The sequence below is a fragment of the Alligator mississippiensis genome, chromosome 16 (genome assembly GCF_030867095.1).
Source record: "Alligator mississippiensis isolate rAllMis1 chromosome 16, rAllMis1, whole genome shotgun sequence".
NCBI lineage: Eukaryota > Metazoa > Chordata > Crocodylia > Alligatoridae > Alligator > Alligator mississippiensis.
In genome coordinates, this window is record NC_081839.1 from 27,095,377 (window position 1) to 27,111,063 (window position 15,687).

The 15,687-nt window shown below is 46.8% G+C and overlaps 1 protein-coding gene across 8 annotated transcripts in view; it reads right to left on the bottom strand.

Moving 5' to 3' along the window:
- The window catches only part of LOC102574673 (opioid-binding protein/cell adhesion molecule), a 749,440-nt gene that overhangs the window by 149,934 nt on the left and 583,819 nt on the right, over positions 1 to 15,687 (bottom strand). For all 8 annotated transcript variants that reach the window (XM_059719855.1, XM_059719858.1, XM_059719859.1 and 5 more), the window contains one exon: positions 5,042 to 5,274. In XM_059719855.1, the coding sequence (XP_059575838.1) occupies positions 5,042 to 5,274 (233 nt within the window). The remainder of the gene's footprint in view (positions 1 to 5,041; positions 5,275 to 15,687) is intronic.

Below are 15,687 nucleotides of genomic sequence, written 5' to 3' on the forward strand. Positions count from 1 at the left end.
GAGCACTGCAGGGTGCTCCACCCTGGGAGGAAAAACCAGCATCATACCCAGAGGCTCAGGAGTGCTACCTCGACCAAAAGAGGCACCTTGACCGAAAGAGACTTGGGGGTCTAGAGTGACCACAAGATGAACATGAGCCACCAATGCAATACCGTAGCCAGAAAAGCAAACCAAACTCTGGCGTGCATCCACTGATGCATCTCAAGCAAAACCAGGGAAGTCATCCTCCCACTTCACTTGGCCTTAGTGAGGCGCCCCAGCTGGAGTTCTGCGTCCGGTTTTGGGCCTCCCACTTCAGAAGGGATGCGGATAAGATTGAGAGAGACCAAAGGAGAGCCACCTGCATGATCCAAGGCCAAGAGAGCAAGCCTTATGAGGAGAAGCTGAGGGACATGGGACTCTTCAGCCTGGAGAAGAGAAGGCTCAGGGGGGACTTGGTGGCAGCCTATAAGTATATAAGGAGTCTGCCCCAAGATCTGGGAGATCAGTTGTTCACCAGGGCTCCCCAAGGGATAACAAGGTCTAACAGCCACAAACCTCTGGAAGGCCGATGTAGACTGGACATAAGAAAAAACGTCTTTATAGTCCGAGTGTCCAGGGTCTGGAGCAGACTGCCCACCAGAGGTGGTGCAAGCACCTACTCTGGACTCATTCAAAAGGTGCTTGGATGCACCTGAGATCATTTAACCCCGGCAGACTTCCTGCCTATGGCAGGGGGCTGGACTCGATCTTGCCAGGTCCCTTCCAGCCCCTAATGTCTATGAAATCTATGACCGACAATCCCCACCCATTAGGAAAGACTGCGCCGCTGTGAAAGCCAGGGCTGGCTGCACGTTTCTTCCTTTCCAATCTCCCTGCGTTCTCCTCGGCAGCTACACATCCTTACCCTGAGTTTGGCACAAGTGTCTCTGTGGAATAAAAGGATTTTTTTTGCCTTGTTTTAAAGAGATAAGATAATCATGCTGGGATTTTAGTAGGCAAGATATTGGGTGTTATGTGCAGAAGATTTATTAAGAGCTGGAGCATGAAGAAGAGAAAAGAGAAGAAGCTATAATCTCTCTTTCTCTCATGCGCACACATATTCATTTCAGATACATACTCCTGCAGCAACAGAAGAGCCCCTCATTTTCCAGATATCTCCTGCCCTCTAATTATATATCACATTCATTCTCCTCTGCCTAATATTGGGCTCTAGCCAGCTTTTCCTCCCCACTTCTACTTCTTGGAATTAACCCATTGAGGCAGGGAGAAGTGTTCTAGTTAAGTCTGACACTCGATTCTTCTCCCTTTTATTTTCCATTCTAGACTCGCCATTAACACTGTCAGAGCCAAACTACACTCCCTTCCAAGTGCTAGCTACTCCACAGACAACACTGGGAAACATCCTCCTCCTACACTGATGTTTCTTGGGGAGTTTGAACCTGAAAACTAAATTCAGGAGGGGCAGCCACACTGTGCCCATGTGCAACTGGGTAGTAACCACCAGACTTCACCATCACATAGGTCCTCATTCGGCAAGGTACTTAACACACGCCCAACTTGAGTCATCTCACTGAAATGTCAAGAAAGAGTTAACACAAGTGCGCCGGGATTTTTACAGGTAATTTGCTAGTAAACAGTTTGATGCAGACAAAGCCTCTTGAGAATTGTTCTTCCTCTAAGATTTCACATCCAGATGGGAAAAAAAAAAGAAAATTTTCTCATAGAATTGTCTTTTGGGAGCTGAACCATTGCAAAAATAGCACAAGGAATTTCAATGCCATCAAATCAGAACACAACATCTTGCCCTGATTTGACCTGAAAACGTTTCCAGAGCCCCATCTTACCTTGATCCCTATTCAGTTCTGAACTCGCCCCTGAGATGCACTGTAATGAAAGACAGGGACAGGTGAACCTCAAAAATTTCGAGTTCGGATCTTGGAAAGAAAGGGAAAGAGAAACCATTCACAAAGCTTTATAAATGTATATAAGGCGGAAAGTGCTCAGCTACTTCACTGATGGTTACTGAATGGATTTAGAAGGATACAGACAAGATAGTGGAGATAAATAGATTGAGATCATATAGACAGACATTTCTCAGAGCCGCCTGTCAGCTGCACAGATTTAGGCTGCATATCTTGCAAGATCAGGCTTTTGCAGCAATATTAGCACTTTGCCTTCCATACCTAACTGGAATCCCAGGCATGCAGAGAGACGTAAAAATGAAAGATGTAGCAAAGGAAATGTTTCTGATGGTTCAATTCAATTTGGATCTAGAAATGGATGAATGTCCCCCAAAGGGAGGGATGGTTCCTGGCTTTTGTTTGCTTCTGACTTTTGTTTTCCTAGAATGTTTCTCCCTCTCTAGCGTAATGCTGGGAAGTCGGAAAGCCTGCAGCACGTCCCAAATGGAAAATGACACTAAATTTCATCAGAGAACTGGCATGAGAAACAGCATAAAACTATCTGGGCAAGTGGTGAAGTAACAAACTCGGTCTCTGAGGTCTGTACATAATTAACTGGGCACAAGAGGGATTTGGATGGGTTTTTCTCTTCCTTAATGACACCTGATTGGTGGTAGTAATCAGACCCTTGCATTTCCAAATGGAGAGAGGATAAATAAAGTGTAGAATTTTTTTTTTTTTTTTTTTTAAGGAGACAAGTTGGGGCACAGAAATTTGTCAGATTTGCTCATTGCAAAATCAATACCCATCAGCTGTTTGAAATTAAAGGAAAGATTAGGTCCTGGTTTTATACATGCCTTATTGTATTCTGAGAGCTTTCTACTCAGCCAGATAAATCTTCTTTAAGAGGATTAGGAAACTTTCATTATCTTTATCTAACCTGAACTAACACTAACTCTAAAAAATTAATCTATAGACTGGACAAAAGCCGATAGCTGTTGCAAAGAAGCAGGGATCTGGAGTTACTTTCTAATTGAAGTGGGTGGGTGGGTAATGGGGGAAATGTGAACAATGCTGAGACTGCAGAGGAAAAACAAGACCCCCTCTCAGGGGCAGATTTTGTTGCACTGTTCTTTGAGGAAAATTTTGCTGATGAATTTGTGGATCTTCCCCTCAAAAATTATATATCTGTGAAAACTCCCCTAATGTTCAGCCAGCTCTGCTTACTATAAAGATGCTAGCTTCCTGACCCATTCATGCAAGGTGAATATAAGACTCCATCACACAGCTGCGGGCCTTTTGGGACTATGTCAGCTTAGTAGAGGTATGCAAAACAGGACATATTCGATTTGGATTTGGCCTGAACCAGAGACAGTGATTTCATTAGTTGATTTGGATCGCTGTCCCCGATTCGATTCGGCCAAATCCAAATCTGAAGATTCGATGCCAATTCAGAAAATCAGCGATTTGGACACAGACATGGCTTTAAATGTTTTTTCTACATACCTTGAGGTACCAGGCAGCTCGTGATCGCTGCGATGCTGGGGTGGAGTGTCCCACAGGAGCGCAGGGGGGCCCTCCACATGCTTGGCGGTCCACTTTCGGGTCTGCCAGCGAGCATGCTGGGAGGCCCCCCCGTGCTACCTCCAGCTCGGCGATCGTCTGTGGGGGGATCCCGAGTGCCTCCCCCAGACCCAGGAGGCATCAGTCACTGAGATGGGAGGGTGCAGGGGGGGAAGGGAGGCCCTGTGTGCTCCCTGGCAGACCCATTATGAGACTGGAAGTGCTTCTGGTCCACTTCTGGGTCCCCCCCCACCCCATGCTTCTGTGGGATGCTGCATCTGTCCCACCACCAGCATTCACGAGCCACCTGGTACCTTGAGGTATGTAGAAAAAACATTTAAAGCTGTGCCTATGTCCGAATCGATTCAGACAGATTAAAGGGTCCTCTGATTCTATTCGGATTTGGAGATTCGGCCACTGAATCTCTGCCAAATCGAATTAGGGACCGAAGCTTTGCACAGCCCTACAGCTTAGCATGCAATTCACGTTATCCATCGGGTTCCCCATCAGGAACATTCAGACCCTTCCAATTGGGATCAAACATCCCAACCCAATGGAGCTCCCTCAAAGAGAGACTTGCTCGAGCCCGCCTGGTCTGTCCTCAGATCTGAAAGCTCTGCGATCCTTCTGTCTGAAGAGACTCAGGGACTCCCACTTTTCAACCCAACAGCTTCTGTTACTTGCCAAGGCATTTCTCTAACAGCATTATCCACTGAAGCTCTGTGCCAAAAACCCTTTATGGCCCGTATTGACTTTGACATACTTACACAATCTGTCTTTCCCGGAAACTGATAGCCTTGTTCTGTTCAAGTCTGTTCCTCTACAGTACCTGACAGTTCTTTTATTTCAGCACTGCATTTCCCGGAGAAGATAACTCTGCTGTCAAGGCCACTAAGGTGCCACGGAGGCTTTACTTCCAATGCTAAGAATCCTCTGTTCCTCTGGAACTGAGCCCCACTAGCAGACAGGAAAGCCAGAACTGACACTACCTGCTGGCACTTCTAATACCTATGACACCTTCAAAATGTGCTCTGGTTTGCCATTCTTGCTTTCTCCTAAAGGAAAGACATGGGAACAAGTAGCTGAGATCGGATCAGTCCCTAGCTAAGTTGGTAACCACCAACATTTCCAAACCCTGGGTTCTTTCCTTTGCCAGCAGCGTGCCTAGCTAACAAGCACTAACCATGGGTTCAATTCATAACTAGAAGAAGCAAGAACCCTAGTAAGGTGTTCTGATGCAAATGTCTAATTAGCTGAGTCACCAGTTGGCCCATATTCAAACCACCCCAAAAGGGAAGAGCATGGAGTCATCATCAGAGAGCATAGGCCCACGTCCGACTACAGGAGGCTGGGATGGCAGCCGGAGGTCCATATTTCAATCCCCAAACAAGATTCAATCCTGCATCTATGCAAGAGGCTTGGGGAGATATGTAGCCCCTTCTACCCCTATGGGTCTAAGATAACAAGCAGGACCCACTGGTCTGAATTATCCCCTGTGCTGCATCACCAGCGCCTACCAGAAGCTGTAACTGCTGGAAGCCCTGGGTCCCTTCAGCATAAAAGTTTTCTTCTCATCAGGCAGAGCTGAGCCTTACCTTGCACGATGAGATGTACCCGCGATGTCTTTGGATGATTGTCTGTCTGCACAGAGCAGGTGTAGGGGCCCTCGTCGTACACGTCCACATTATGGATCTTGATGCTGTACTGGGTTTTGGTGTTGGAGAGGATGACCACTCGGTTGTCTATAGACCACTTGTCATTCCCAGCATACAGGATGGTGCTGCGGTTCAACCAAGCTACCCGCGTGACCCTGTCATCCACAGTACACCTACAGAGAGAGGGACAGAGCGTCAGACATGCAGGCCAGTACAATGAACACAAAGAGCTGCCAGCAGTGTCTCTGAAGGGTGCAGCTGGCTCACTGCTTGGCTCTGGCAGCTTGTTCTGCTGTAGGGAAAACATCCTGGACGGTGCAACAGAGGTGCAGGGAACAGGGACTCGGAACAATGAGTTTGCATTTAATATATAACTCTAATATTATTACTGCAGTTGTTCTCATTATTATAAATGCTCATGAACCACAAACCTTGATCCCAGAAGACAACCATGTCCGTGAACAGTGGTACCCTGGCTAGACATAGTACCACTCTACAGGATTTCCCCTGCCCCCCTCCCCCGCCAAGGGACATTTAAACGGCCGCTCATTTTCAGTTCCTAGCTCCACATCAGGAATACCCTGTATTATAATAATAATAAGGAATATTATACCTTGCATAATACCCTCCCCCACCCTTTTAAGGAGGGTATTATGCAAGGTCCCTTTCTAGCCCTGTTCTATCATGTCTTAGACTTATTTTAACAGACTAGGATGGTCTTGGAAATGCCACACTGTGCTTTGAAGCTTTGGAGAAAATTTCAGGTGTTCTCCTGAAAGAAAGTGTCACCTTTTGTGGGGAGCCACATTAAGTATGTCCTTTGAAAGCCCACAAAGACTCTCCATACGTCACCTCCTACAGCTCCGCTTGCCCCCGCCATGACCCACTCCGCTACCCTTGCGACACATAGGACATTTTAGATGAAGCTGTAAAATTTGATGACAGTTCAGCTTGTCAGCATGGCCCTCCAGCCATCCCTGGTGTGATATATATACAGCCGCTCCAGGGCAAGGGAACAGCCTCAGCACAAGAATGGGAACCAAGGAGGGGCAGAAGAAGAAGGGAAACAGGAGAACGAGGAGGAAGAGGGGGGCATTTGGCAAAGCCGCTGTACATCCTACAAGTGCCTTGAAAACACAACACAGTCATTTCAATTATTTATTTCCTGTCTGGCTCCTGCCCTGCCTGCTCCTGCCACGAGATATTGGAAAGCTTCAGAGCGACAGTTCAGAGCGGTTAGTTACACTTGGCGAAGAACAGAGGGGGAAAAAAAATGGAATTAAAATGTTCCCAGAGCACATGCCTTTTTAATTCCATTTGATAGATTATCTTGATGCATTTACTCCCAGGCCTGCCTAGCTCAACAGCACCCACAGAAAAAAACTGTCGTGCATTTGGTGAAATTAAGAGCCCAGTGTTTCTCCGGAGTATCCTCTTTCTTCCTGAAGACCTCCATAGACAGAGCAGGCTTTGCTGTGATAAAGCAAAACTGCAGATCATTACCTGGGTACTGCAAGAGGCAGCACTAATGCTTCGTCCTTCTACAACATTATCCCTTTTTAAGGATTTTAAAGGGCTTTCCCCATGTTAAAAATCCAACCCTTGCAAGTCTCTCTACAAGGTAGGTCCATGTGATACCTGTTCTACAGTTGGGGAAATCGAGGTACAAACAAGAGAAGTGACATGATGATAGTAATGATTGTGTGCACACTGCAGTAGTGCCTACAGGACAGAACTGAGATCAAGGCACTGTACATGCACATGTTAAGAAACACTCCCTACTCTAAAGACTTTACAGACAAGAGAGACAAAGGATGTAAGAATGGGAGTCTGAGAATCCTCGCCGTACAGACAGAGAACTGAGGCACGCGGGGGAGCACCGACTTGTTTAAGGCCACATTCAGCTTTGCCACAGAGTTGAGAGTTGAACCTGATTCTCCCAAGATAGCTCATAGCACTATCCTTCCATGGGGAATAAATATATTAACTAATAATCATATTCAGCCCCTTGCCACTGGATTGCATTGCCCATCAGAGGCTGTGGCAGATATTAACCTGAGTCTACATGATCCTTTGCCAAAAAGCCATGCTGGTAGTCTAAGCAGTGGCTGCTATTCCCCAGGAAACGCAGTGCTCCAGGGTTTGCTACTGCTTTTGCACACTGGATAAGAAATGCCCTGCATGCCTCTTGTTGTTCTCTGGGTTTGCAGTGCACACGTACATGAAGTAGGAGGAATTTGCAGCATAGGCACCGGGCAGTATCTGCATGTCTCACTGCTGCAATGTTTCAGCCATGCCTTGCTATGCTAGCTCGCATGTCCACAGTGGCACCTTCCCAGACATTTCCTCCGGCTCGCCTCGGCTGCCAGATGGGGCGGGAGGGCAGAGCCGTGCCTCTCGCACTGAAGCTTCAGAAATGTTATATGCCTCCCATGCCATGTCTGCAGAGTGTCGACTCCATCAGCAGTATTATTGGGGGTGTGGGGGTGGGAGTCTATTAAGCATGCTTCACTGCCCCCATGGGCACTCGATTCAGGGAAATGACAGATATATTCTCCCTTAAACAAATAATTTCTCCCCTGAAGTGGCTGTATGTCTCCACTAGCCATGTCAAGCAGGGACTCCTAGGAAGACGGATGGTCCTTTGGGCTTGGCATGTTATTACCTGCACCCCACGAGGCTGCCATATTTTAAACACATTGCTGTTTCTCCAACAACACAAACTTCTGCTCCTGAAGCCCCTGAACGGTGGCAAAAGCAGCAGTCTCCCCATTCCAGAAGGAGCCACTATGCTATTACTGAGGGGCTGCCGACCACAGCAAAGAGGATGCTTTCCCCCTCCCTTTCCAAAGGCAGAAAGTCCTGAATCAAAATATTCTGAGTGCACTTAAAAATCAAATGGAAACAGGGATTCCCCTGACACTGCTCTGACCGTGAGCTTGATTCCAAACAGGCAGGGTTCGCCATATCATTCCACCAATGCACTTGACCTGTAGGGGCAACCACGGGCCTTACAGATCTCCACCAGCGCAGCTCTGCCGGCCTCGCTGCATCCAGCCCGGGCTGCTCCGCTCCCTTAATCCGCAAGCTAAGCTCCTGCAAGCTGCAGAGCTGCCGTGACTCTCCCTGACGTCAACAGGCATGGAGAGCACTCAGTACTTCTCAAGAGCCCCTCGGCACATTGCAGGATCAGCCTGGAAGAGCCAGCCCCAAACCTCAAATGGGGGCTGCAAACTCAGTGGGAGCCCATCCCAGACACTAAAGATGGGCTGGAATCCAAGGCACCCCCCTTTTCTCCCACCACGCCGTGGCCGTGTGGTGCATCCCAGCATCAGGGAGCAGAACCTTTCCTTTCATTCAAATGAGCTGTGGGAGAGCTAAGCGCAGCCTAGTTAAGTTGAGCCCTAGGGGATTCCAGTCTAGTGGACTATTACTCCTGTCTCAGTTCATTATAATGAATAATAAAGAGATACTTACACACGTTTTCTGTAAATTATTCATTGCGTGCACTGGAAAATCAGGGCAGTAATATGTAAAACAGACAACTTGTATGTCTGTGCTCATATAAATATCTAGTATAAAGCCCTTCAAGGTACTATCTGGTCCCCTCATTAGGGGTGAAGTACAAGGACTCTGGTTTGAAGTGACAGTACGGATTCATCCACTGTGGTTTTGCTGAAATTCAAATGCTGTCACCTAAACTGTGGGTGAATTTTCCAAACAGCGTCGAACCCAGCGTCGAATACCCGCCTCTCGCGGTGCCAGCTCTTCTAGTATTTCACAGTTGTTAAGCCTGATTCCTGATCTCACTTCTGCCGGTGCAAATCAGGAGCCACAGCAGAGCTCCTCTGGTGAAAAAGCAGCACAGGCCAGGTCAGGACTGGGACCACTGCACTGCACGGTAGGACTGCATGGACCTGCTAGCCCTTCCCCGCGCGTGTGGGATGCATTCTGAGCAAGATATGAGCAAAACACTTGCCCTGAAACAAAACCACAGCCTGTCTGCGTCTGGGACTCACTGAAGCTCTGGAGCAACCAGAGCTGGGTTTGAGTTTGCAGGGAACGGGAGGAGCTTTGAGAGGCTGAGTTTTTCTGGGAACAGTCTGCACAGATTTGTTCTTGGAGGTGCTTTGTTGGCCAGAACAAAGCAATTCGGACTCGTGGTAGAGGTGATAACTTTTACTAGACCAACTAGATTTTTGTGCCAAAAAAAAAAAAAAAAATCTTTAACTGCCAGCTTTCAGGCACGAACACCCTCCTTCAGGCATCAGAGAAAAGACTGTAGAAGCTCTCCTGGGTAGAAAGGAAAGTTCATATTTCATAGGAGAGTTGAAGGTGTAGTAAAATCTCCAAACTCTCCTATGAAATATGAACTTTCATTTCTACCCAGGAGAACATTTACAATCTTTTCCCTGATGCCTGAAGAAGCATGTTTGTGCCCGAAAGCTTGCAATTAAAGATTTTTTTTTTTAATTTAGTTGATCTAATAAAAGATATCACCTCTACCGTGAGTCCTGATTGCTTTTTCCTCTAGAGCAATACGGGCTATGACCTGGATACCTTCTCGGCCAGAAGGCACCCATGGAAAGCAGTGAGGGGTGTGCCTAGGTAAGAAGTGATTGACCACTGCTGATGGACAATCAGGGCACTTTCGTTAATCTACCATCTCCTCGAAATGCCCGTTCCACTAGGACAAAGGCTGCTTTTACACGCATACAAAAGGCAACCATTAAAGACAGGTCTCCATCAGGACTTTCTCTCTGAAGGGTCAGGAGCATACTTGCTTTAGATATGATCAGTCTGTGGGGACCAACTGGTGACAAATTTACAAAAGACCATGAACAGCTCCACCTTTTCACCCTTATCCTCCTAAGAGCCCTTCCTTCAGCTCCCTCTCGTGGTCCCTAATGTATAGTGCATTTAATCACTTGTGCTCAACTCCAGGGGATTTTCGGTAGCCTTTTCAGACTGCGGGCCGGCATGATACAGTTTGGGTCAGAGGAGGGCAGGCTGTGAGCTTCGGCTTGCTCTAGTCCCTTAGTACTGGATGCAAGTCAAGGCCCGATCTTCTATTTCCCCTCACCTTGTGTTGTCATTCATGGTAGCGCAAACCGAGTCAAAGTGCTGCTGAATCAGAATATCAGGAGCTTGCACTTACTTTGCACCAGGGGGACAGTGTAAAAAATTCATCAGAAAAACGGCTTGACAGAGAGATGTCCCTTACAGAGTGCTAAGGCTTGGCGCAGGCAGATTTCACACCTATTTGGCTTTGATTCATATGAACCCGTATAATCGAATGTACTTTATTCTGAGTCTGGGCTGGGAGTTTGTACACTGAGGTTTGAAGGAGTTTGTACACTGAGGTTTTGCTGAACCTGGTGCTGCGGTTCTCCCCTCCCCTGTACTGGCAATCAGTCTTTCACATGCAAATGGTGATGGCCCCCAAAATCCTAGCTCTGCCCTGCCTAATTCTCTAACATGCTCAAAATCAGGTATCTATTAACAGCTAAGCCTCAGGCATTCCCTCATCTGCAGAGTGGTCTTTTCTCCTTATTTCCAATTGACCAGGATTATGATAATGTCTCCAGTAAGCAAACAGGTAAAGAGACTCCTTCAAAGTGTTTAGATAAAGCAGACAAGCTCTGACAAAGCTGGATAATAAAACAGGCCAGGAGGTTTTCCCTTGAAGGGATCTAATTAAGAACAAAGACAAACCCACATTAACATTCTCCTGAAGGCTCCATATCCATCTCCGAAGGAACTGCTCTGTTGTAAAGCAGGGAGAAAAAAAAAATGTGTCAGATGAGTTGGTTATAACCTTTTTCATCTCTTTGGTTTTGCCTGGCTAATATTTAGCAGCGGGAGTGGGGAAATGTTTGTGTGTGGAAATCTAAGCCTGCTTGAATCCATCTCAAAGAAAAGCCGGTCCCCAAATTCACAAGGTGAGGTTGTGCAGAGCTCAAAGCCACTACATCTACTAATCTGCACAGCACTGGCATGGGAAAAGCTCATCGCCCCGGCACCCCAAAACAATTTGCGTTCTGGGGGAACTCATCACTTATAAGTTGTGCTCGAATCACAAGCCGATCCAAACATTCAGACACTCTGAGACATGAAATTAGCCCAAAGCAGCCTTATTTTGATAATTACCTAATTTGTGATGTGCTTAAAACCAGAATCCAAGTGATGAACCTCTCTGCTTCTATCTGCTGGGAAGTGTAGGAGAGGGTTCGGGACTGGCGGGCATCAAGTGCTGAATATTTTCAAGACACCCGTCAGTCACTCCGAGGGACCATGTTTGTAGTTGCAAGGGGTGATGTTTTATTATCTGTGCCAACTGCAAACACCTAGAGCTGACGGGCTTCCTGCAGGGTCACATCCAAACTGTTCCTCTGTAGAGCAAATCCATCAGCCTGTTACTCTGCTAACGAACTTGGCAGGGGACAAAAAGGGAAACCAGGTTGTCTTGTCTAGACGTTACTTTCCATCCCACTTAGTGCTAATCCCTCCAGGAACCGTAACGCAGCTCATCTATCTGAGTCTGCCCTGTTCAGTTTATCAGCTCCATGAAACTGGGGCTTTCATCTCAGATGGCACAAAACCAACGATAAGTATTTCACCATAAACATAACCACTCCCCACTTTACTCTCCACCACGGTTGTTCACCGCTGGGACTACAGGTGCAATCTCAAGATGAAGGTTTAGTCTGGAAAGAAGAAAACTGGAAGGGGCATGATAGATGCTTTCAAACATGCAAAAAGGTCGCCATAAAGAAAGCAGAGAAAAATCGTTTCCTCTGCCGCAGAGGGCAGGGCACAAGGCGAGGAGTTTGAACTGCAGCAAAGAAGATTTAGATCAAACCTCAGGAAAAAACTTCCTAACTGTCAGAGCAGGAGAGCAATGGAAATGGACTGAGCTGCCCAAGAAAGCTGTGAAATCTCCAGGCGGGTTTCAAGACGATGCCAGAGAAGCATGTGTTTGGTCCAGGACTAGCGCATCCTGCCTCCATGTAGCAGTTGGACAAGAATGACCCTTGATATCCTGTCTGATATCCTGTCTGGTTCTAGGAAATCTGTTGCAATGAAAATTTCAGTGCAAAGGAGATATTTCCAAGCTGGGCTGATGGCCCAAATAATAGTGCTAAGTAGATCTCATTAAAACAAAATCTCTTACTACAAAAAAAACCACAACCCCCCCCCCCCCCCCAGTATAACCAAGGTTGTTGGGGTTTTTTTTTTTAGTTGTTGCATGCATAATAGGCTCTCATTACAACAAACACAAAACACCTAAGACTAACATGTTACAAACGCAACGCTAATAAATATACAGCAGAGCTACTTGTTAGGGCGAGGAGAAACAGTCCACACAGGGAGAAAAGATGAAAGTGGTAGAAGCGCTGGTAGATTCTGGCTGGAACAAAGGAGACGTGGAAAAAAAAAAAAATCAGCATTGCTCTAATCCTAATAAACTATGAGCAATTTTTAAACAATGTCTCAATACAATGCAATAACCCAGCCTCCCTCTTGAAGTTCATGGTAATGAGATTCCACTCCTAATTCCCTATTCTTTCCTCGGTAGCAGAGACCAGTGGAAAGCAACGGGAAGCTGCGCTAGGCAGGCGCCATCGCCCTCTCCGCGTGGGCGCTTCCAAACTTGCGCTCTCAACGCCCAGATCTCAGGAGGCCTGCTTTTCTCCCCCCAGCCTCGCGAAAGCGCGAGAGCTCCCTTTCAGCCGAGGGAGCTTTGAAACAGGCAAGGGCAATGAACCTGAATGACGCTGGGTGGGAAGATGCATGAAGGAGGGACTTGGGGGCACCAGCACGCTGCTGCTTCCAGCCTAATTGTAACTATTCTTCATCCTTAAATGCTAATGCTGAAGTTTTCCAAGGAGTTATTTCACTTAGTGTCAATGATACAGATAACGCTCCAGATAAGTTCTTTGTATTCTGTCAGAGAAAGTGGTCGGCCCCCATCTCTTGGGGCCTATTAAGTGAGGCCCCTGCTTGGATCCCACTGGCAGACCCATGGCTGGCCTCATTAATGATATGGGCATGCTGTTACCATGCATGGAAAATTAAAGAACGGAGACTGCCTTCATTTCCAGTGGTTGCTATTCCAGTCCCTGGCTCCCATTCACATCAAGGAGAGCAGGCACAGTCAGCAAGCCTGCTGCAAAGAACAGTCAAGTGTGAGGCAGGACACCTGCCCCACCGCTGCATTGCACTGTGCGGGTTGTAGCCCTCGCTTGGAGAAGCGCCTGCCACGTTGCTAGAAGAATATGACGGGCTCAGAAGTGCTGCTGTGCTGAGGCTCAGGCAGATCCGTGACAGATAAGGAGGGGGGGAAGCAGGCCTTGAACATCTATCTCCCCTGGAGGGAACAAAAGTCTCAAGAGACGGGAGGTTTAAGGCAACTAAAACTGTCATTAAGCACTGTAAAAAGTTCAGTTTTAGTTCAGATGTTCAGAGTAGATTGGCAGCAGAGCAGCACAAATATCAGGGCTTCACTCTCTAACAGAAAATAACCAAAAATGGATTTCCCCCCCTTTTCTCAGCAAAACAAAACAAAAAATCACAACCCCCCCCTCCCCACCCAAACCAAGAAAACCAAACACTGAAAATAAAAAAGGGTTTAGTAGTTCTTTAACTTGAAATGATAGGGTTGTTAGTGTTTGGAGGGTTTGTTTGTAGGGGGAGGATAAACATTTTGTTTTAGTTAAATTTAAGTCAATTTAGTCTCAACACATCATTTCAAAATGAAAATCCAAACCATTGAAACCAAATACTTTGAGTTGAGTTTTTCAGATTCCTCCCCAGAGTTTTGCAAATTCTTCAGTTTGTCCAAATCTGTCTATTTTGGCAAGTACAATACCATATTTAATCAAAGCATTTTGCCCAGCTCTCATCAGGGCACGATTATCCTGGAGCTCAGACGGTAGACGAGCACTCAGGAGAACTGGGTTCAAGTCCTGATGCTACCACAAATGTTCTCTGTGTGACTGGACAAGTTCCTTAGTTTTTCCCTATACTTCTATAAAATGGGAATAACACCATGCCTCATTAGAAAATGTCCATCTCTCGTTATGTGCATCACTGTGCCTACACCATTAGACCCCTGCTCTCAATTCAGTCTCTAGAACAATGGTTCTCAATGTTTTAGATTCCCAACACCCCTTGTTAGGCTTAAGGCAACCCTCAGAAAATGCCAGCTCTTAGTTTTTACTGTTTGTTTTTAACTATGGAAAAGTAATACATCACTTTTTCTGTTACAAAGCACTCAAAAAGACCACAACTGGTCAGAATTTTTTATGTATTTATTTATTTTTACATACCATGGCTTTCTATTTGAATTGTTGGATTATCTTGTGAATCATTAGGGGGGCATCCAGATGAGTGTGGCCATGCAGTACATGACATTGCCAGCGCCATATACCGCACAGTCTGGAGTCCTCCACGCTGCAAGGGCACACTGCCCAAGCACACGCTGCTCTTTTATTTTTTCCTGCATTTTTTTTTTTTTTTTTAAACCCCGGAGTCAAAAAAGGAAAAAAAAACCCAAGCAGTGCATGGTTGGGCAGCACGCACTGCTAAAAAGCAGAGCTGAGCTGCTCGGAGCCGTGCTGCGGCTGCCAGCCAGGCTTTGCCTGGTAGGATCGTTGCGGCTGCAGCTCCAGGAGGCCCCCAGGACCCTAGGAAAGGCTGCACAGTGCTGGCCCCAGCTTCTCTTACACCATCCGGGGCAACTTGCCACGTGCCAAAGCACGTGGCATAGACGTTCTCCAGGGATAAGAAGTGGCGGTGCACCTTGCACCACCACTACTTGTGCCCGAAGAACCAAACGTCCACGGTCGTGTGGCCACTCCCTACATGTGCAAATCTTGTGACACCCTGACAAGATCCCTCCCTGAAAGGACCTTGAAAAGCTCCATGGTTGAGACCCACTGCTCTAGACAGTCAGATTATACGCCCCAGACGTAACAGTGAATAGCCCAGTACGCTGGCACAAAAGGCTCTCCAGCTTTCCAATATGTTACTTAACAAGACCAGCTCAACATTTCAGCTGTGAAAGTTTCCAGCTGCAAGTACCTGTCCAAGAGGCAGGACAAAAGCATGGATACCATGCTCTTTAAAAAGGGAATATTAATTACATTTTCAGGGGACTTATAATTGGATTTTTTCTCCTCTTCTGGTAGTCACTCTGGCTACAGAGTTAACCGGCTCTGTATGTCTTTTATTCCAGGAGGATGCAGAAAAGGAAGAGGAGATTTATTTGTAATCATAGGAAATAAACACGGTTCCTCAGAAGTAAACACAAAAGAACAGAACCTGGCTGGGGTCCCACCTCGTTACATATGCAAATTAGGCAGGCCATCAAAACACAAGGCTCCGCTAATCCTCTCTCAACAATGTAAATCGGCAAATTAACCTCCGGTACAATGGCATCTGCGGCATGTAACGCTGAGTTGAAGACAGTGGATCCCACAGGGCGGCCAGTGTCTGTCGGGTTTCCGTCATTCTTATCAGTGATATTTATTCTCGGTGTTGGGGGCAGAAGGCGCTGTGTGTTAATTCCCAATCCTTTCTGC